Here is a 23,239-nt window from a genome sequence, read left to right as displayed (position 1 = left end):
ACAGTGCATTCCTATCTGGTGCTTAAATATTTTCAGTATTTGCAAAATAGGAGCATTTGAAATAGATTTTTAGCACCAGTTATCCTATAATTGCTGTGTATGGGATACAGGATGAGGTGGAATAAAGATTATGCTGGCACCACATTCTTCATGAGTGGTGGAGACATGAAGATGTACAGAATACTACAAGAAGAAACTATGGAAAAGTTGTTTTAAAGTGAGCATTTTAGAATACAACTGTTTATTGATATTTCCATTTCATTTGTTAATGATGTGCTGGTGCTTGCAAGCATGCAAACACAGCTGCTTTGGGCTTGTGCATAGAAAACACCTGAACTATTGTGGAAGATATTTTGCTCTTAATTTCCTGGGTACAGTGCAACAATAATGAGTGCAGTGTGATGCCACCAGAAGGACAGACCGTGCCCTTGGAAATTAGTGATAAAACCTTTGTGGTCTAAAGAACATCCTGTCTACCATGCAGTGCCCAGCAGCGCCTCAATAATAGTTCTGAGAAAGTTAGCATTGATCACTTTGGTAAACTTACCTTTTCCAGCTCTGTCTTGTGTACTGGAGAACTAGACAATGGCCCGTCAGAGTCCACAGTGCCCGTACAGTTGTTGCACACATCTTTTATTACCTTAGGAGCAAAGGCAAAACCTATTAATTGCTTACCAAATACAAATTTGAGAAATTATGTATGAATGCGAAGGGGAAATGGAAAGGAGATTCACACAAACGCTTAGCAGGCTGGCAGGTTAGAAAAGTAGTGGTGTGAATCTTTCTGTCCACAGCAGTGTGTCAGGCAGGCTGCCACCACGAAGCTCTCATACTGCTTTTCTGAGCCATGTCATGTGTGACCTGCAGGAGACATGGTGTCTAGAGGTGGAAGGTGTCAGTTTCTAGACAAGCTAAGCTCTGAGGCCCTCCTGAGTAAAGAAACCAAAGCGCTGCTGATTTCTGTGTACTACTTCTGCAATATGAACTTTGCTGACACCACCGAATTACCTACATTATTATGCCAAAAAAGTGGGATTAGATCCGAGGAAGTGACAATTGATCTACAGTTAATACTGTGCAGAGGTATTTCATGACATTTTCATTTTATACTTGCATATTGACATAAAGGTATAGGTCAAAGTAATTGTAAACGACTTCTCAAAAATGGTAATGACATTAAGTCTATTTTTAGAACGTTAAAGAAAAATCTCACTGAAATCACTGAGATCTCAACAGAAAGTGAAGTTCAAAACCTGAAACTATTTAAATGTAGACGTAAGTGATGACAGTGAAAATCTGATGATTTTCTATGATGTTAACTTTTTTTTTCTAGTGAGGTTCCTACCTGGTGATTATCAGCATGAAACTGCATGTGATGATGAGAACAGATCTCGACTCTCCCATGCAGATTCATGCCAATGGAAACTGATTACACTACTTTTGTCACACGCTACTGCCATCTTACTTGCTTTCTGACTGCAGGAAATACAAGCCTAAATTCTACATGAGCAGTCAGAAAAGCTGAGCTAGAGAAAGCCGCAATATTCACTAGTATCCTTAAAACTTTTCAGCCATACATGAAATGAAAACTTCAAGTAGATATTTGGATAGACTAATAAGATAACAGCAGACAGAAAACAAAATCAGAATACAATCTTTCAAAAAAGGAGAGTTTTTCAGCATTCAACACATCTAATTAGTATTTAGCACATCTAATCATTTATAAAAAGCAGATCCTGCCTGACTAATCTGATCTTTTCTATGTCATGACGACCTATTGAGTGGAAGAGGAAACAGCAATGGATGTTGTTTACTTGGATTTTAGCAAAGCATTTGACCCTGTTTCCCACAGTCAGCCTTTTCCTGGAGGAACTGGCTGCTCATGGCTTGGATGGATATACTGTCTTCTGGGTAAAAAACTGGCAGGGCCCCAAGGGTTACTGAGATTGGAGTTAAATCTAATTGGTGACCGCTCACCAATTAGGTTCCCTAGGGCTTAGCATTGAGACCAGTTTTGAGTTTACCTTCATTAAATTTGCAAATGACACCAAGTTGGGCAGAAGAGTTGATCTATTTTAGTGTTGGAAGGCTCTGTGAAGGATATGAATGTGAGGTGATGGATGGACACGACAATCTTAAGGGTCTTTTCAAAACTAAATGATTCTATGACTCTATTCTGTACACACCAGTGATCATCCACTACTGGATTACAGCGACAGCCACATGAGGACAGCAGAGCCTGACTTGATAAAGAAGGAAGACATCCTACCCTGTTGAAAGCTTTCCTGCTAGACATGCAGATTTTCCCCTTTCAATGTACATGGCTGTGTTTACACACCCTGCTCTCTCTTTTTCCCCGTTTACAGCAAGTCTGTGTAGGAGAGAGTATGACTTGGTCTGAGAACTACCAGGTGCAGAAATAATAGCAATTATCCAACTGTCAAAATCCAGATTTCCTTAAATGGGGAGCAGGATAATAACAGCCTCTTCCCAGTTCTGAACTGAACAATTTTGATGTAGAAACCATTAAATAGCTGAAGACAACATCAAACACAGTTTAAAGTTATTTTCACAGCACTGAAGTTCCCTGTAAGGGTGAACTAAGCAAAGCAAATGTTTATGGTCTTACAGAGACCTTAATGAAACAATTCATGAGCACTTCGTAAATTAAAGGCACTATACGCCATAAAGACAGGAAGAGAACCAAATCTATATTACATATGGAGAGCTCAGAAATGAAAGAAAGATTAAATCACTCACTCAATGTTACTTAACAAATCTAAGCACAGGAGGGAAATGAACCTACATTTTTAGTTCTAAGTATCTTAAAATGTTTCGGTATCCTTTCATGACTGTCTGAACTTCTCTGTGTTTTTTTCTCAGAAACATAAGCACAGTATTATCAAATTCATGGCACTGGGTGTGCTTTCTAATGGAAAATGTAGATATGCCTACCGCAAAACTTTTGCATCTCAGAGTTAAACTTCTCCCTAGGTCTCTACACACACATTAGAATTTGTTTCTGTGTATTACTTTCCTTTCAATTACTGGTCTTCAGTTAGAGAAAACACAATTTCTGGGAACATTCATTTCTGTCTTCTGCATGACCCTGATTCAATGGCTCATGTTTTCAGCATCTGCTGACACCACACAGTCAGTTAATTCTGGCAAAAGCAGATATTAATGGGAGTTACAGACAGAACAGAGGGAAATGATTTGGCAGTGCTTACTGAATAATATGTGCAAAGTCATGCACTCAAGTAAATACGGTTCTTATCATACCTCACATATTTAAGGAGACGCTAAAGTGTTTAATTGGGTTGTAATTAAATTTTGATTGAAAAAATAGCATACTGCCAAATAGAAGTTCATGTCAAGATCTGAAGAAAATGGATTTTCAAGGATTCCACACTTCATCTAGCCTCAAGGGGTTTGTTAGCAAATGCTTCCTCATCATCTTCTATGTGCAATATAATTGTGTTTGATGCACAGCATAGAATTCATACTTTCAGAGCTCACCAGGATGAAATGCCTTTAATATATAATGGTTGCCTGGATGCACTCTCTATAATTACGTTTGCAGACAGCTGCCATTACAAATGAGGTTTTCACATGCTTATAGCTTTAACTCAAAATTTTAAGGATAAAACATTCCACTCGCGTTGCCAACTTGCAGAATTTCTGTCACAAGACTCAGAGTTCTTGTCAATTTTTTTCTATAATGTTCCATCTCTTGGAGTCATACGAAAACAAAAGAATGCTATTTTCATTAAAAAATACTTGAGAGCAGGAGCAGGGTGAGGTCAGCAAACTTCTATCCGTTGCAATGAAATGTATGAAAATATGAATAAATATATTATCAGAGCAGTTTCAAAACTAGAAAGCAAATAAAAGAAATCTCCAAATGTGTGATTTTTAATAAATGGAATTGGAAGGCTGCACTAGATTACTTTGTAATGGAGCATACTCCATTAATAGCTTAATTTTTCCTACACATAAGAAAAGGGAAATCATTCTCTTCTGCTCACTATAAATGCATCATATATAATATACACACACGCACAGGATGCCAGGAAAATCAAACTAAGATTGTAAACATGCTGTGTACTAAAATAATTAAAATATATGAATAAATGTAACCAGAAGACAGAAGACCTTTTATTTGTTTGGACAGCTTCAAAAGTAAATACATTTAAAATAATCTCTTGCTATTCCATCACAAGAATTTTAAATATCATAGTTACCATAACAATATTACCATTAGATTCCAGAACTGCCTCTTTCAAATGCAGACATGTAAAAAGCTTGTGCAGCCTGCACTGTACTATTTTTACTTATTTGTGTTATAATAAGGTCTTGAATCCCCAGCTGGATCTGGATATGCAAGTGTATTGCACTGATGTTGGCGCCATGAGGAATGAAGGGGAAATATTTGCAGGTACACAGCTGGAAAGATTCCCTGCCCAAAGCAGCTGATAATGATGGGTGAAGCCAGTGGAATTTTTGCCATGTGGTATGTCTGGAATATTTGTCTTTATAAAAGCCTAATACACAAGCAATAAAGTTGACTACAAATCTTTCATACCTTCACTCACACACAAATTTCTATGTGTATTTTATTTTAAATGACACACCACAACTGCAGGCAAAACAGTTGCCCTACATTTATTCTTTTTACATGCAAAATCAGAAGAATCAAATAAGGTTTTTCCAACTACCTTCAAAGATCCAACTGCCAGATAAAAATATGGTGTATGCTGTAAAACCAGAAAGTCAGCTACTGACTTACCATCCCCTGCCCCAAAGAAACCCAGCAAATTCTGAGCAAAAGTATTAAGCATGCAGCTGCTTCCTTGTGGTTGAGTTCTTTGGTAACTGATAAGGAGTAAGACTGAAAGCCTTCCTGTGTCTGAAAGGCTTACAAAACTTTGTCTCAGAAGATACCAAGGGATGAGGTCAGTCTCAGACTGTACTTACCACAGAGATGTGATTACTGCATCTCTTGTCCACCCAACACCTGTTTTCATGAAACTCACAGGAATTTAATGTCTGTGAGACAGACACCATCTCCCACAACAAACAGAAAAAAGATTAAATTTGACTGAGTTCAGAAGAAATGAGAGAGAAAACTGATAATTCTGCTTCATTTTTTGAAGGACATTTGCTTCATTTCTTTATGCAGCCAAACTAGAAATTCATCCAACCAACCAACAAACCCTTCTGTCCCAGTCTATCCCTACATCTCAGAGAACACAGGAACTGCTAGAAGCAGGGGAGGGCTCATGTGCCCTGCCTCTCATCTCTTCTTATCTCTGAAGTTGGGATTATGGTCAAACTGAAATCTGCACATATACAACCAAGCAGAAGGAAATGCTTTCGGCTCCAGAGTTACTCCTGCAGTTCTTGATCCTGAAGCACCTCCTGCTCAGTGCTGGAGAACTTCTGGGACTTTTGGAGTAACTAAATTCTCATTTTCTCCATTGGACCTCTTATGCACTACATATATTAGCATTAATCTTATCCTACTTAACAGAGCAGTAAAGTTCTACTAGCACTTTAAAGAGAAGAAATGCCTCAAGAAGTTTACCCACAGAAATTAGAGGAAAAGCAGAAATTATTCACGTAGTCTATGTTGTAAGTCCTGAAAATAAACACGTTTTACTTTATGTACTGGAAAACATCATCCTGAAGCATAACCAATCCTGAAAAGATTCATCTTTCTGTCTTATTGCCATTTCTCTGAGTACATTGGGGATGAGATTCCAGCAAACTAACAGCCAGCAAGCCTATTTTACTATGTGTATATTCCCATAAAAATAATTTCCTGGCATATCTAACCAAGACAAACCCTGTGTCCTCTTTCTTGCATTGCTACCATGAAGACTATTTCCATATATGGCCACTGGACTAGAAAGAGCCCCGGACAGGCAGTGCTGGGTGGCTGGAGACATTGTTCTGCATGGGGAGCAGTGCCCCTGCACAGGGCTGCACCTCCAGTCTAGGCAATGCAGGGATGCAGAATGCATTTCAAGCCATAAATCTGAGCTGGGTACTGTTTAAATAATTTGCCATCCAAAGCTGCAAGCAGCAAAGAGAAGGAATGCTGTCTAGTGGGGAAAGCAGGAGATGCAATCTCAGCCCTTCCAAGTGCCGCTCTGAGATTTCCTACAACTTGCATTTGAGATTTTAGCATAAAGAAAATGCATCCCTGAGAAAGCAAGCAAATAGGATACTTGTGGTTCCTTATTCGTTGCTTTTTAAGAAAATATTACATACAGCATCTGCTTTTTTTTTTGAAGTACATCTTTTTCCCACAGTGCCAGTCATACAAACCCACTAGTTCATGTGGCTGCTGGCCACCTCCCAGAAAAGACAGAGTTCTGCTGCTCTGCCCAAGCACACCAGAAGGGACCTTGCAGGCTGTCACAGCTTTCACATGCAGCTCAGCGCTCTGAGCCTTCAGGTTCTGCCATCACTGCATTGCACTGGTAATGAAGTGCAGAAAGAACCCAGCCTGACTGTCCCAGGACACTGTGCATGCCTACAGTTACTTGTAAGCCAACAAACACTGTACGGAAATCAGTTGTTCTCACCATGCATCCATCCCCCTACTGCTTTTCTACTCAGTTAGTTTTAAGGTACAATCATTCAGCACTTGACTTTTCCCAGCTAAAAAATGGAGATAATGACAACTTTAGGGACCTTTGCTTCAGCCAAAAAAGTAATGTTTGAAGTATTTTGAGATCTTCATCTGGAAATACCCATAGAAAGCAAAAGCAGACACACAGTGTTTACGGTTACAAGTTCAGTTTTCTGCTGATTTGAACTGGTAAACAAAGAGCTATGCCAGTAGTTTATTCTTCAGTAAAATTCAGTCCACATTAAGACTGAAGCCCAGAAGCCACTTGGCCTTCTCACTAAGCTGAACGTAGTGGGAGAAAAATAAGAGGTTTTCTAAGATTTTCACAGGAGATAACATGCAACTATCAAAGATGGAAGTTGGGTAGGTCAACTCAGCAGTCTCGTGACGAGCAACATAGCATCACTGAATGACGCAGCTCTGATTGTCTTCTATCTTCGGGATGAAATCTCTCTTATTAAAGGATCAGGACAATGCAGATACGAGGATAGATACATTATGTGCTCAATTACAGACCCTGAAGTGAACAGCTGCTGCACACCATAAGCTGAAGAAAAGTTAACCAAGGGTGTTTAGCATTAGGAAAAAATGAAAATAAAGGACAAGATTCAGAAATGATTCATAGATTAACTACGATGCATGATAGCTAAGTGGTGAGTGATAAATCAGAAATTCATTTTTCATTTCATTTTTGCAAGAGGCATCTCTAGGAGGAGGGGAAGGCCTTGGGGCCAGACACCATGACCATTTCCCTCTCCTATTGGTCTTCTAAAAGAAGCTGCTTCAGAAATTATTTCTTTGGCATCTGTGTATTTATAATATTAAGAGCTGTCTTCTGGGGCTAGTTTGAAGGCCCTGCACAAAGAACATATTCATCTGTGTGAATGAAGCCATTAAACAAGCTTCTCCTTGTAATCTTCTTAGTAGTCCTTTTATTTCTAATGTAGCATTTCCCAGGGATGCTCACAAATAAGTGCGGAGTTTCCATCAGTCTGTTGGATGTGCTGAGACAAACACGAAGATTTAAGACCTCACTTGACCACAAATGCACAGAAGTGCACACAGATGCTCATATACTCCAAGCGCACATGGAAAAAGCTCATGTTTGGGTCAAAGTGTGTAACTGCATACATTTTTTCATGTACATTTTTGTGGGAACATTTTAGGACTCAAGTTTGGAAATTTCCACCACTTTATGTTGTACACAGTAATACTGCTATGATCTCAGCTGTAGCCTGGATTTTATACCAGTTATGCTCAATGCTCTGCAATCAGGACAGGCTCTTTGGTGACATCAGCTATCTTTTTCAGAAAGTATTTGTTAGCTGGTAAACCTGAAACTCCCTCTGTGGTTTCCAGTCTAGACTTCAATTTGCACGTTTATCAGCTGTTTTCTTGGTGTCATCTTTACAAAAAAGGTCTAAAATATTCTGCATTTATTTCAACTCTACTTGTTCTAATGCCCCTTGTCTTTCAATAGGTATTTTAAAATTATTTGCTTAAGCAAATGCATTTTTTAGAGATTACATCTGACTTTAAAAAGATCATCTAGTTTAGCTTTCATGGGAAAATCTGGCCTTCAAATCCATTTTGAGCTTTTCAGGCTCAAGAATAAAGCTTTAACTTGATACTTGCATACAGATTTCTTCATGAGAACCTGTTGTTCCCAAGCAGTAACCCAGCTCCACTGGCATGTACGTATTCATAAAGCATCAGCGACAGAGAGGGCGTGTTTTGATTAAAAACTAAGGATGCAGAGGCCCTTTGCACAGCGTACAAATCTGTCTATTTATTACCTACAGAAATTAAAATCTTCACAAGCTCATTGTAAAGGCTCAATGAGCAAAGCCAAAGTATTTTCATAACTAAAAAAAAACAAACAGTTTTTTCATACCTTTTAAAAAACAGAAAATAAATAATTTTATTTTCTGAGGAGCCACACTTCTCAAAACTGTGGAGCTGTTGCAAGAGCTGCACAAACCACTGTGTTTTAGCTGCTGGCTTGCTATTTGTGTTGTACAGATCAGAGAATACGGCAGCAGCACTGAGAACCTGGAAACTGAGCATACAGTAGCGTTGCCATGTTGTTGGGATAGCTTCTTGGGGAGAGCTTTGCAGCAGGAGGAACTAAATAAAGTGCTGTCAGACTGTCTCCACGTGCTCTACAGATGACAGCATACTGTACAGCCATTCGACCTCATCGCACACAACTGTGCCAAATGTGTAACTGTACAAAACCTTTTTTCTTTTTTTTTTCTTCCTTAAGTAGCAGGAATGCATCCGGGATAGGGGAAAATCTAGTACTGTTCTCTGTGAAGAAAGTCTTATGGGAAAAAAAACAACAACAAAAAAAGAAAACAATTTTTATGAAAGAAAGTCTGATAACTGCCAATGTATTCAGCTTCACTAAACCCAACTTTAGCACAAGGCAGGAAATAATGGGACCGTTACTATGATCTAACTAAAGTGGAATTCCCTCAGCAAAGAATACTACTGATGAATTCATTTTCATTCCCATCAATGCTTTGAATTTGAGGTGAGTTAATAGGACACTCAGATGGTTTTTTGTTTTGAAACTTAAAATACTGGTGTTAGAAGACACCTAAAAATAATGATTAGTTTATACTAAAAGGAGAAAACATTTTTTAAGACAAAATGCAAACTCCCATTCAAAAACAAAGCATGGAAATCCTGCAATCCCCAAAAAGTATATTCTAATGTTGCAAAATAGGAAATTACAGATTAATTTTCCACTTGGTCAGTTAGCCCACAGCATAGCTCATACCTCTTAAGCTGCATTTTCTCTCTCCTCCTTTCTACAAAAAAAAAACAACTGTCATCAGGAAATTCCTATGTGTTTAATTCAATTGTGTTTGGAGAAATACAATTTATTCTCAGCAAAATAAGTACCATATAAGGTTAGATCAGAGCACAACATAGAGAATGCCTGATCGGTCTTATGCATTTAGACTTTCAACATGCACTTAAAAGGCTGGATTTAAAGGTCTTAAACCAAGCCACTAAAAGTGCAGTGGTTTCCCACACTACCTCACTGAACTCCATTATCCATTATCTGAGACTGGCAAAGTCCACTATAAAACTGCCACCCTTGCAGCAGAATTTTCCACATTTTCAGAGACCGCACAGAAAGGTGAAAAATAACAAAATCCTGTTTCTCAGAACTGTCTTTTCCAGAGCAAACTGTAACAGAGGATGCACTGCTCCATGAGAACCAGTAAACTTTAACTGACTTCAAGAATCTGAATATTTTTTCTTCCTCCTGAGCAATTCAAGCAGGTACCTCCTCAGAGTTATCTCTTTTATAAAAAGATGACTGTGATGGTGGTATGCCCAATTCTGCATGGTAGCCTTAGCTGCTATGTTGATGGACAAAAAGCTTGCTGAGTGCCAGCTTTCTTTACCTGAGGGAATCTGAGCCACCAAATCTTTCTGGAGAATGAGCTAGAGATAGAAATGGAAGGGAATTGTTATCTCCTCTCTTGGTACCAATTGCTGTGCTGTTAGTGAAAAGCATAAGCACACGCAGCAGCTGTGTGACACTGAGCTTCTGGTTGCCCAAGGAGCTGCCTCAAGGCCAGACCTTTAAGTCTGGATTTCTGCAGTCTCAGACTGGCTGGAATTTAAGTGGTTACCCCATACCTTTAGCCACTGCTCCGCCTGCTCTTTGCTCTGTACTGCCAGAACTAGTGCATCTGCTCCTTGGTGCGAGATTTTCAGCTCATGTTTCTTCTTTTTGCTGTCTTTGGGGATGTAGGTGATGCTGCAGTCATTCAGGAGCAGCTCCATCTGGGGCTGCTGGTCCTTAGAACTTTTGTAACACTGTAAAATGTAAGGGAAGGTCAAAAGTTAGATCTCATCTTTCTGAACTTTGGAGGAGAGCTGTTATTATATAGAAATTCTATTTTTAATATTTTCCACAGACCCTTTACCACATACCATGGAGCTTAGCCAATCCTGGCTTCACATTTCTCCTTCTCATCCTCTTTGCAAAAAAAATTGCTTCCAGACCATCATTAATAGAGATCTGCTGTTGCAGGACAGGTACAACATATGGAAGGCATTAAGGATCTCTGCGTTATCTTCATGATTCAACCTTGGCCTCCATCAGGTATGGAGAGGGTGATTTTGCATGTCTGTTCACAGGTAGCAGTAGAACATGCCTGTACAGTTAATAACTTTCAAGCCCAGATGCTGTGTCTGCCCTCTAGCACCATCAAGGCAAACCTAGGATGTGCCTACATGGCTGCCATCACTCAGGAACAGACAGACACCTTATTCAGCTGCCCTTTTTGTTCAGATAAGCAGCAAATTTTGTCACAGTGTGGAAAGAGGGCAAGGCAAGAGGACTGTAATTTTTCAACTAATTCAGTTTCATAATTCACTGCAAAAAATCACACAAATGTTGGTTTACTCTATAAGCTTCTAGCTGAAACTATATGAATTATATATTATTTTTCCTTTTCCCTCGGTAGCAAGTGCTGTCAAAGAACAGCCATTCCATGCTGGATTACTGATGACTTGATCTGTGTTTGAACTGGTGACTAAAACATGAGGAGTTCCACACTGTCACTTGTCCTGCTGACTGAGTTCCTATTCTTCTAGCACATCAGTATAGCTGACTTTAAGAAAGCTGTCATAGAGTGCCAGACTGCAGAACAATGTCCAGCTGTGTATATGAATGCCAAGTAATTTTATATACCAAAATAAGCTGGACTTTTACTCATACAGATAAGCATGAAGGCTGAAAATGTATCCAATATTAAACACTGACTAGTATATACACATGCAGAATATACGTATAGATGTGAGCAGAATGAAGCACATGGACTTCTGCATAATCAAGCCATGATGCAAACTGTCAGAACAGTAGCTTTTATAAGGATATCATAAACACTCCAATTTAGGCTGAACAAATAAAGCCACTGTCTGCAAATTACCCACCATCTTCCTTTCTCTCCAAGGCCAATTAACTCAAAATTTCTCCCACTTGGTCAGAACTTTTAAGGTTGTAATTGCAAAAAACTTAAGTTTTCAAGCTATGAAACCTACAAAACATACAACAGTCACTCAAAGAAGTATTTAAAAGCATACAGATTCCTTTACACTAATTTAATTTTTTTTACAGTTACGCATTACTAAAACTGAAGTATTTATATATTAGGTAACTGTATGTGAAAAAAAAAACCAATTCTCTACTAAGTCTTATTCTTAATGTCTAATTCTAATTAAAACATTTTTGTTTTTTCATTAAAGCCACATTTATAATGCTGGCAATTTCTAATCCCTCAGAACATATATTTTTTTTACTTGCATATCTCATAAGTTATATCTCCAAGTCCTCCTTCAAACAATAAACCAATCTTGTGTAATTTGGTCATTAAACTCCTATTGGGATTTTAATTTTCTTAATACCCGTTACAGAATTAATGAAAGACAATCCCTATAAAGAGAATTATCTTTGCAGACCACACATGTGGCTATAGGAAAAAAGAAAAAAATAACATATTTCTCTACAGAACAGCAAACATAATTCTAGAAGAAATACTGTGTGACTTCTGAGAAAATTTGCTTCTTTCCCTTTTTATTCTTTCTTTTCTTCAAGCTGTAATTCAGGTCCTGAAACCTGACTTGGTTCTGTTATATGTTGATAAAAATGTTGACTAAAAATAGTGACGTTACAGCACGATACAAACCAAATCACATTAAACATTTCCTTGTTTGGATACAAGCATTAAATCCTCAGTAACCATGGAAAACTAACAAGTGAACTCCAGCTAGATTTCCAGAAGCTTGTTACCCACGTATCTCTATTTCATATCATGACAGTTCCCATACAGCCAATAACTATTAATGCACTTGGAAAGTGAACACCCCTAACCTGTCCTGTACACGTGTAGAATACTGAGGTTCTACAGAAAGTTTTCTATCATGTGTTAATCAGCTTTTAATCCTTGGGATATTATAGTATTTACTAGTTACATAATTAGCTAGACCTATCGCAAACATCAGACTGGAAGACTGGGAGGCCCCAGCTGATACGTTACTATAAGCCTCAGAATGCTTTAAATATCACAGAAATGAATCTCAATTAGGCCTTCTTTTCAACAAACAAAAAGACTTCTATAAGCTGACAATTTACTAACTTTCAGAATCTTTTACTGGTGCCTCCAATCATTCAGAAACATGACAGATTTGCTTAAGAAACAAATATATCCACTAACAAGTGGATGTATTTCTATAATGCAGCTGTGCATCATGTGAATGCTGCATCTGTAATTACTGCAGAACAGATGGTGAAGGTTTAGTTTAAAGTGTATACATTACAACAGCATATGCTGCCAAGTGAGTTCTCAGTCTAACAAGGGACTTTTCTCTCCAGCAGTCTGATCCAACAGTTCATACACAAAGCTCCCTATGAGATTTTTGGTCCACAGGGAATGAAAGATTGGATTTATAGTTTCAGCAAAATTTTCTCCAAATGAAATACAGTGAAAGCTAATAGGCTAGACTTTCTTTCCTACATCAGGGAACCGACTGGGTTTAAGAGCAATAAAAGCCTAAGTGGTTACATGATACGCTTATAATTTCAGTAGTTTTCAGATTCTTGGGTAAATCATAACCGAACTTGTTGGTACGGTTACCGTAGACTTGGCCACTGTTTGCAGAACTTATTCCAAAGCTAAATCTCTATAAAAATAAATACACAGTCTAAAAGGTAGAAAGAAAATACAGGCAGATAGAAATAAGAATTACCAGTAGTTTGTTTTCTTTGATAACACACAGTAGTTTGGTCCATTGCCCGAATCGTTTCTTTCTAAGTAGGAAGGCACAAATTTTGGCATCCTTCACCAGATCCATAGAGGCCTCCTCAGAAGGCCACTGATGTCTCATTTTCTTCCCCTTTCCATCCTCTTCCTCTTCATCATAGGATTCATAAGAGCTGCTCATAGCATCTGAGTCATAATCTTCAAGAAAAGCATGAGAGAGTCAAGTTAAAACATTTAGCCATTAAGTGTACAGAAATAACTGAAGAGCCCAACAGGGTGCCTTTTTAAACTAAGGCTTTTGAATGTCAGCCATGAACAAACTACTGTTTCAGTGCTTAGTAATATCAGTACATTAAGTTAATTAAATAAAAGATGTATTTCCATTATGAAATTCTACAAGAGACAGAGGTGTTGAAACCTTGTGAATTTGAATTGAAAAACAAGCTGGGAATAAATGGCTTTACTACCTTCAAAGTGTTACTTGGCAGATACTTTCATCATTTGTAGTTCTTTTACAGAGAAAATGTCTCGATCTCACTGATTGCAGAATGCAGAATGTAGGCATAGAAATGTAAATATTAGTAAAGCACATTAAGAAATAAACACCGCATATGACAAAGGTCACAAGAATAAATGTGGGGGTACTATCTACCTGTCATAACACTTCTTGTAGTTCACAATTACAGCACCTGCAGAGACATGATTAATGTTGGATAGGCGATGATGTTCCCTGAACTATGGATTCTGCTCATCTTAAAACCATTCTGCAAAAATACTTCTTATGCGCTTAGCTGAAGTAGTTTAATCCTGCACCAAGTTTCATGAAGTAGTGGCAAGATTCCTTTTTAATTACGCAATCTTTGCTTAGTTCTTATGCTTTCAATAATGCAGACAGCTCTCTAGCAGTCCGCTCTATTACAAAACTAATTTTCTATTACTACAGAGCCCTCATTTCCACCATGCATATTTAGTTGATTATGTGGGTATACATGAAGCCCCTCAGATAATTACTGAGACATGAAGACACACTTGTTTTCCAGTGGCACATGGAGAAGTGAACAATCTTCCCACGGAGAAGAATTGCTTGGAATATTTCCCGTTGATAAAATTTCTCCCAAAAACTTCAAGGAAGAAAATCTCTCATTTGCTTTAGCTAGGTACTTCGGACACAGCCTGGGACATAGGAAAGAGACCCACAGCACTTAGGAACAAGACAAGGGACTGAATTGCTGGTGAGCTTATTATGTGTCTGTCCCAACCCGTGTGCAGCTGACAACAGGATATACCAGAGGCTCCAAATTGACCCCAGATATTCTAATCTCATATGTAGTATACACAATAGTTTGATCTTCATTTAAAATAGATATTTTAAAAAAATATAGATGAGGCTGCACTCGGAATTGTAATTAAGATCTGAAAATGTATTATGCACGTGAACAGACTCTTAAGGTTTTGGAGGGGTGGTGGTGGGGAGGAAGGAGAGAAATATGAAAATCCGGTAGGAAAAAAAGAAAGTGAAAAGCATCTGTCCAAAATAAACTGTTCTGGGGTTTTATCAAATCTAATCAAGTCTGAGTGACTTTAATGATTTCTAGGGATAGTATATAGTATGAAAGTTTCCTTGCTACTAATGATATTACAAAAATACTCTGTAGGAATATTTGCTTAAGATAATTGCATCTATCCCAACAGTTATTTAACAGTTTATTCTTTCATTTCTTATACCTCCAGAAACTTGCTGTTACCGTCTTCTTTATCTCAGCAGTCTGACTACCTATAGCTTCTATCTTTGGTTAATACAGTGCTTTGGTGGCTTATTTTAATAGTCATATACACTAGGTTTTGTGAAAATTTTGGATGTTGATAAAATTACTAATGGTATATTAAATTTAAAAGCAACTTAATTATAGAAGAAGAGCAGATGATTTTTAATACAAATTATAAGCCAAGGATATAAGAAAATTTAGCAAAATCACAGCAGGGCGATGGCACTTTTGCACTCATAAGTTACTGTAAAAAAGCTTCAGATATCTGGGTACATATACTAACATTTATGTAAGTATTAATTAAATTTGAAGGCTGATATCCTAAATATTGTTATGGATTTGGATGGTTAAGTACAAAAAGATATCAGTTTCATACTGTGCCACTTTTTTTTTCTAGGTGATCCTTTAGCCATGCTATTAATATCTGTGCTATTAGTATTTTCCTGCCTGAGTATGACTTTTGTTTAATAACAAAACACAAGTCAGCAGTTCACCAGATTGCAAGGTATAGCAGGACCACCCTGCAGCATTTCAAGCAAGGAAGTAAGAAGAGAAGTGATCCTGCTACCCTAAGTTCCTTCATTTACTTTGCATTATATGAAGCTACTTCTTATCTTGAATTTCCCAGCAAATTAAGAGCTGCCAGGTACCTTGCTTTGGTTTTTAATGTTTAGAGGTAACAAACAATGACAAGCAAATTTCCCTGCCACACAGTGTATAATTATTGTTTTCAGGTGATGCCTATGGAAGTACTTAAGGACAGAAATATTATTTTATGTTTTTGCTTTGGTTCAAATAATAGAAACAGTGAAAAATGCAGGCAGATATCCCTTCAATCTTCAGAACACACACACACAAAAAATGACTAGGCCATACAAAAATATTAAATTACCTCACCCAATAAAAAAGAGTAGCAAAAGGGAAAATCTTTGCAACTTTTTATTATAAAACACCGTGCATACATTCTCATTACTATGCCCTCATCCTGTCTCCTCTTAAGTGCAGTGAGTCTCTGCATAAGTACTGGAATTTGACAGAGAGTACTTGTGTGCTGCCAAAGGAAGTTTTAATGGTCACCTGGGGGACTAGCCTATGCCTTTTGCACAAAACAAGTATGTAACACTCTCGTGCATTAAACATGGCTTATGGGAGCCAGTATAAATGATGTGTTGCTACATCATCAATCAATAGAAATTCTGCATGTTTTCAATAATTACTCAATTCAGAAAAGACAATTTTTTGCTTTTTATTTGTATACTTTAGCAAGTAAATCAGTGCAATAGGAGAATAACAACAGATCAGCAGATCAAGACCAATTTTGAGGCCTCTACACTATCAGCAGTTTAGTGAGTAGACAATACTTAACTCTGGACCCCTGATTCAAATGTCTCCAGCACAGTCATGCTTCAAATATGCCCAGAGGCCCAATCAGGACCTTCTGCCTACAGCAGCAGTCGAAACATCAGTGTGCACCTAACCTGAAGCTCCAGATTTGCTTTCTTCTAAAAGGAGCCTGGATTGTGCAGATCAAAACTTTTCTGTATACCAAAACAATGCATGGCTGGTGAGGACAATGAAACTACACTTATGACATACAACAACAGCACCAATAGAGATATAACTGCTGAATTCTAAAAAAAGCTGAAAGGCACTAGAATTAGCATTCAATTGCTGTGAAAATAATCTGGATATATACTACTCACTGGAAGTGATATATTCAGGAGCCTTCCCAGGACTAAGTGGCACTGCCTCTTCATAATAGCCTTCTGGAAGGGAAGATGTCGGTAAAGGCGGAGGCCCATTATCTGGTGGCTAAATGAAGGGAAAAAAGAATAAATGAGAAAGTAATTAAAGTTATTAAATAATAACAAGGAGTTAAAATAAACGTGGTCAGAACATCTGCTCATGATCAGCTCATAAGGCTGGTTATATATTGTATGTACACACACATACATACATAGAGTCACATATGAGACGCATAGCCATTCGGTTTACATACTTAACTATATAACTGTTTTTCACCTTAACTATCTCTAAAGTCAAGGCTCTGAAGGAGTTGGATGTTGTCCTTTGAATAAGATGCAGAGTAGCAGGTTTTAGGAGAAAAACAAGTCCAAATCTCAAGCTTAATTATATGATGTTATAATTAAACAATAATAAGTAGAGGTTGAGATTTGAAGATGGGAAGTGACTTAATTATGCTTCAAACTTTTACATCTGCTCATAATAAGGAAGCAGAACCTTCTCTCCTGTACTCAAACTCAGTCCTTTGGGACACAATATGATCCAAAATGTTGAAAAGATATAGTTTCTAAGAACTAGAAACTCAGAAGATCTCTGTAGGAAAGAGACTTATGTGCGTAGGCTGTTTTACCCTTTTGAAGCTTATTTATTAGAAATCTATATCTAAAATAATTCATATACAGTAGCAAATAAAAACCCTTGTGGTGTTTTTCAATAGCAAATTAATTCTTAATATAGATATTAATTCTTTACTTAGAGAAAACTGAGCAACAAATAACGAATAGTTTGGAACATCGAGAAACTATTATATGATAAAATAAATATTTCAAATACCAGGTCAAATTCTGAAATGCTTCTTTTCTAAATATAAACCTGCTTTAAATTTAAAGCTGACCAACTGCTGGTATGTTGATCTAGTAGCAAAGTAAATTTAGTGCTCTGTGACTTCTTCCGTATGACTTTACTGTTCTATTTTTTAGCAAAAAAACAAAACTGCATTTTATATAAATCACACAGATTTGCCATAAGTTTTCAGTTTTACATTTTCATATTGGAGGAAATCATATAACACAATCATAGAGTGGCTTGGGTTGAAAGGGACCTTACAGAACATCTCATTCCACCCCCCTGCCATAGGCAGGGTTGCCAAGCAATAAATTAGTTACTGGATCAGGTTGTTCAGGGCTCCATACAACCTGGCCTTGAACACCTCCAGGGACAGAACACTCAGAACTTAAGTCTTTTTCCAAAGCCAGTGGTTTATTGCACTATTACAAAACCATAACTTGTAAGCAATCTTATTTCTGCAGTAACAGTTTCTCAATAAATTGTCATGCAAAGAAATAAATGTGTTTGTCTTCATTAGGCTCAAAACTCAGGGAACAAAGATATCAAAGTAAGAAACTAAGGTGGGCTTTGATCATGACCAGATAAAGACACTTCTGGAACACCATTCAGATCTCAGGTGGGCAAAACAATCAAGGAAATGCATAAAGCCTTTTTGCACAGTATACAGGTGAAGACACAGTGACTAGATTCCTCTTTTGCTATAGGTCTAAAGTCATCTGGAAAGAACTTGAGCATTAATAACATGACATTGTCTGCCTTTAAATTATTTGTCACTTTCATCTCCGCATTTCAGAGCCAGACATGACACTGACTACATGCCGATGCGAGACATCTAATTCTCAACTAGAAGATGATGATTACCAGCCTAAGAATGCTCTGTAGTTAAATTTATATACAGTAGGTTATTTCATCTCATACGTAGATGCTTATGAATTCCCAGTGGTGCAGAAAGAAAAGGAAAAAATCTACACTTCAGTTCATTGAGCACTAACTTGTCATCATGCAGCAGAAACTTCCTTATGACCAATGAAATGATTTGTGACTGACACAAAAATTCTTGGTCAGACTGACTTTCATACTAATATTATTTCTATATCAAATGATATAGGCATTGAATATGTCACACTCAACTACAGATAAGAGAAGGAAATTACTGCTATCTACAGTGTGAATCAAATGAATTTTCATTGGAGACCAGTTTTGCTAGAACAATTATCTGTCAAAGAAGCAAAATAATGAAAAAATGCGACTTTTAGTGTAATTTCCGTGTGATTCTGTTGAAAAACACAAATTGCAAATCTGCACATCATCACAACTAAATGAGTCTTTCAAGGTTATCTGCTGCTGTGCAACAGGTATAAGAGACATTAAAACATGCTTTGCGTTACTTAATATTGAAATATTGACAGCACATCGTGAATTCTGCACAATACACCAGCACAAATCAGCTCTGTGTGGACTGCATTGTTAGACACATCAGAGCGAACTTCTTCAAGAAGAATTTTCATTTTTATGTATTTTTTATTTTCTCTTTACAGAGCCTTGCTTAAGTGAGTCATGGTCAAGGTTCCCGGGGCAGTGCAGATTCATATCACCTCTTTCATCAGACACATACATTAATATCTTGGTCTAGCCTCAAACTATTTTCCTTGTCATGTGTATAAATGTTATATGAAATTCCTATTATTATTAAGCCTAAGTCACCCAGGAAATAGCCATCCTGAGTATCATACCAATTTTAACTTGACATCACAATGAAGTTTCAAAGCTATCCAGAAATGAAGAAGAGGTTCCAATACAGAACAGGAGAAAAAAGAAAAAAAGAAAAAGCTTGTTTTTAGACAAAATGTTATTCAGAAGGAAAGAAAAAAGGAAATGAAACACAAATGGTGCTTGTCTGAATTCGACCCTGCTGGAGCACCGTTACTTCATGTAGCTGGGGCGGGCTGCGCTGTGCAGCCAATGTCAACACAGATGGAATCTATTGGTGAATTACCCAGCCCTTGGTTCTGAAATGCAGTTTGCAGTGCCTGCCATAACAAAGTTGAAAATAATTATAAAAAATATTGTATTTTTGAAAAAAAAAAAAAAATAGGAGAAACAAAAACATCCAACATTAAATACTTCTGATTAAAGCAAGGCTGCTTTCTTATTGAAAGAAAATCCGACTGACTGAAGACAAAGCGAAACTGTCTTATGCAAAATTGTATCATAAACAGCTACATCTTTTTGGGTACTATGGAACTCGTACATCCTTGAGCATCAAGAAAAGTAAAATGTGAGCATTCTGATACTATTTAATAATATTTATATTTGTTTTTCTATTACTAGTTGCATTGCTTAATTTTTTCAAATTGGCAGTTCTTCAGTGAAAGAACTATGGTGAAGTTATGAGTTAGGAACTGGTATAACTCTTGACTGAATAACTTTTAATTAGCTTAACGAAAAATAAAAAGTCCTTAAGAACACTAAATGATTTACATATTACATATAAGGATTAAGTCTCAAAAAAACCATAAAACACACAGTTTGAGTGGTATCAGGAGGAAAAACCTGGTAACCTGCACAAAACGCATTAGTACGCATTTTTACTTATATTTTTTACAACAGCCACAGGGAAGAAAGTTAAAGAATGCTGCCTTTCAGGGCAAATAACTTTGTTCAATCACAGGAATAAGAACTGAGTTAGAAAAACATTACCATTATTTTTATGTCTGTGGAGGAAAAGGGACAAAGATGAGTGAGATACTGTTGCCCAGAATAACACTAGTGATGTTGAAACAACAGATAAAGGTGTCTAACAGGTGCTGGGTCTGAGAAAAAAAAAGAGCAATGCTTTTCCTGAAACCAAGAAGTGGGAGGGGTGATGATTACACTACAGAACTGAGATCTCTCAAGACACTAAAAATTGGGTTGTTTGTGGGATGCCCAAAAACAACTTACAGGAGGCACTGCCAAGAGCAATAAACAGGTATCTCTAAATAAGCAATATTTATCTGCATATAAAAGCTCATTTTACCAGTCAGTATTAAGAAGACTTAGTGCAGATATGAATTTTGTGGCTTAGTATGGTTTGCCCCTCCGCCTACCCCTCTGTGTTAAACAGATCACAAATAAACTCTTTCTTTCTTTATCCCTGGAGACCAAATTCTTAATTTCCCCCTTCTGCCCAGGGATTACCAAGACAGATAGCAATGTTTTTAGGAATAGCCTATCTAATACCTGATGATGATATAGTGGTATATAGCGTGCAAAGTGTTATGAAAGGCAGAGGAAAAGAAATGTCATCCTCCAGAGCCTGAGGTTATAAAATCGCTTCATACCCCAATGAAGATGTACACTATGCAGGAAATAGAAAGAAACAATTCAATTTATACAGTGATTCAGGACTTGGAGATTTTCTGTGAAAAGCAGCAAGTTTGACAGAAGTAAACACAGTTGATACACCCAGTTCCACAGCTGTGCTCATACATGTTATTTGATCAACCACCAGCTCAAGCCCAGCTGGGCAGTGGGGCAGCTGCTGTGTTACCCATCAGTGCTGCAGAACAACAATGCAAGACTGCAAGAGTGCATAATAAAGCTATTCAGAAGCCAGCAAGCAAATGTGGGATGTCAAGAAGAGACTGTGACACATGCACATGTCTTTTGTATCGGGGCAAGCTTCTAAGTGACCCCCATACAACCCCATCATCAACCTTGGAGGGGTAAGACTAATCCCACTATCCAGATGTAAAAAAAAAAAAAAAAAAAGATGTCCAGAAGGGAAGGTGACTTGAGAAATTGAGTGACTGAGTGCCAATATAATTGGAAAATTGACCAAATTGACCATACATTTCAACTAGGCTTCATCACATTGCAGTAATGGCTGAAAAATGAGCATCACTAGATGTCAGGCACTGGGAGATGGTGTGAAAGTTGTTACATAATGTCAAACTCACTAAGGCACTAAAAAGAAATTGCTGTTTATTGCCAGCAAATGAGGACATGGATGGCCCAGGGATATATTCAGGACAGAAATGCTGACTATAACGGACAATACAGAAGTGAAATGTTATCCTGAGCATAGACAAGCAAAAGCCAAGAAGAATTCTTCATTTGAGCTCAGCTCTGTATTCCAAGGTTATTAATTTCTTGAGTTGCTGACTGGACCCTAAGAAAGCAGGAGCCAAATCATGTGATAAAGAAGTCTAACAATTCCTCTTTTCAGTCTCTGAGCACATATGACAAGGCACAGTAACCAGCCAGACAGATAACAAACAAATGTAGCTCACAGGAGTGCTAAAAGGCTCTTATAATTATTTCCAAGACTAAATACGGCTGAATTACTACTGCTAAACTGTCAGCCAGTGGCATTTACTAGACTGGAGTTCACAGATGCAGAAAAGAGATGAATATGCTCAGAAGAGCAGACAGGAGCCAGATTGCAGGCTAGAAGTAGTGGCTACTAGTCAGGGGATGGATATAAGCACAAGCTTATGTGTTTAGGGTGACCTGAAAAGATTTAAGAAAGACGAACAACAAGGGAAGGCACAGTGTTCCAAGCAGTGTAGGTGAATCTGAAACTGCCCAGGAACAAGTCTGCTGATGCAGGAATGAGTGTCTAACAAAATCTAAATAAAAAAAATATATGCAACATAATGATGGAGAAAGGATCTGAACAGACTTGCTCATGTTTAAAGAATGAATCAGGGTGTAGTATGGCTCCACATTTTGTTCTGAAGACTGTCTGGACAGTACATATACAGGAAACACTCCACAAGCAGAGGCACTTAACTAATTTGTGTGTGATTAATTTGCATTTAATTACTATTTAATATGTTAAATAAAACTGAGAGGACTGAAGCACCACATAATGCACCACAGAAGGCATTACACTCAAACACTAAGGAAGACAGAAGTGAAAATAAACTGCAGACTCCATGGAAGTAAAAGAAGATCTAAGGAATAAATTCAAAAGAAAAAAAAAAAAAAAAAGAAAGAGCCAGAAACACAAACATGGTATTCCTGTTCCATTAAACAGCCATTTAGAAGCGTCACTTAGACAAAACAATTGAGCTGACTCATATCAGGCAAAGGGTTTGGGTGTATCAACAAATGGTCTTTAATTTATGGTAGGAAACACTTCCGTGCATATTACATGAGAAAGATGAAACTGAATTTAAGTAGCATGGGGCCCTCAGTCAGAGGTGGTTATTCTGCCTCAAACAGCCTGCATTCTAGGAGTTTATAAGCTTATCCAGGTACCTGGCATGGCTGCGCAGACAAAGCAGCAAGGTGAAAAAACAACACCATGTCCACTGGAATGATACTCTCTAAGAGCATCAAACAAAAGCATGAGAAGACTTTGGTACTTACTGGCCTGATTTCTTTGCCAGGTATTTATATGCAGCACACTAATAAGCATGTTTAAGAAAGTAAATAGGCTTCAGTTACACCAGAAGAGGTTGGTT

General features: G+C 37.6%; 1 protein-coding gene across 3 annotated transcripts in view; it reads right to left on the bottom strand.

Annotated features, from left to right (window-relative positions):
- The window catches only part of AFAP1 (actin filament associated protein 1), a 106,693-nt gene that overhangs the window by 26,979 nt on the left and 56,475 nt on the right, over positions 1-23,239 (bottom strand). For all 3 annotated transcript variants that reach the window (XM_042812836.1, XM_042812834.1, XM_042812833.1), the window contains exons 4-7: positions 16,898-17,006; positions 13,415-13,626; positions 10,301-10,480; positions 548-640 (exon numbers count right to left, since the gene is read on the bottom strand). In XM_042812836.1, coding sequence (XP_042668770.1) covers positions 548-640; positions 10,301-10,480; positions 13,415-13,626; positions 16,898-17,006 — 594 coding nt within the window. The remainder of the gene's footprint in view (positions 1-547; positions 641-10,300; positions 10,481-13,414; positions 13,627-16,897; positions 17,007-23,239) is intronic.

The sequence above is a fragment of the Centrocercus urophasianus genome, unplaced genomic scaffold, assembly GCF_019232065.1.
Source record: "Centrocercus urophasianus isolate 14NV4802_14NV808 unplaced genomic scaffold, USGS_Curo_1.0 seq_13, whole genome shotgun sequence".
NCBI lineage: Eukaryota > Metazoa > Chordata > Aves > Galliformes > Phasianidae > Centrocercus > Centrocercus urophasianus.
The sequence above is the reverse complement of the archived record's forward strand: the minus strand, read 5'-3'. Positions and strand labels throughout refer to the sequence as shown.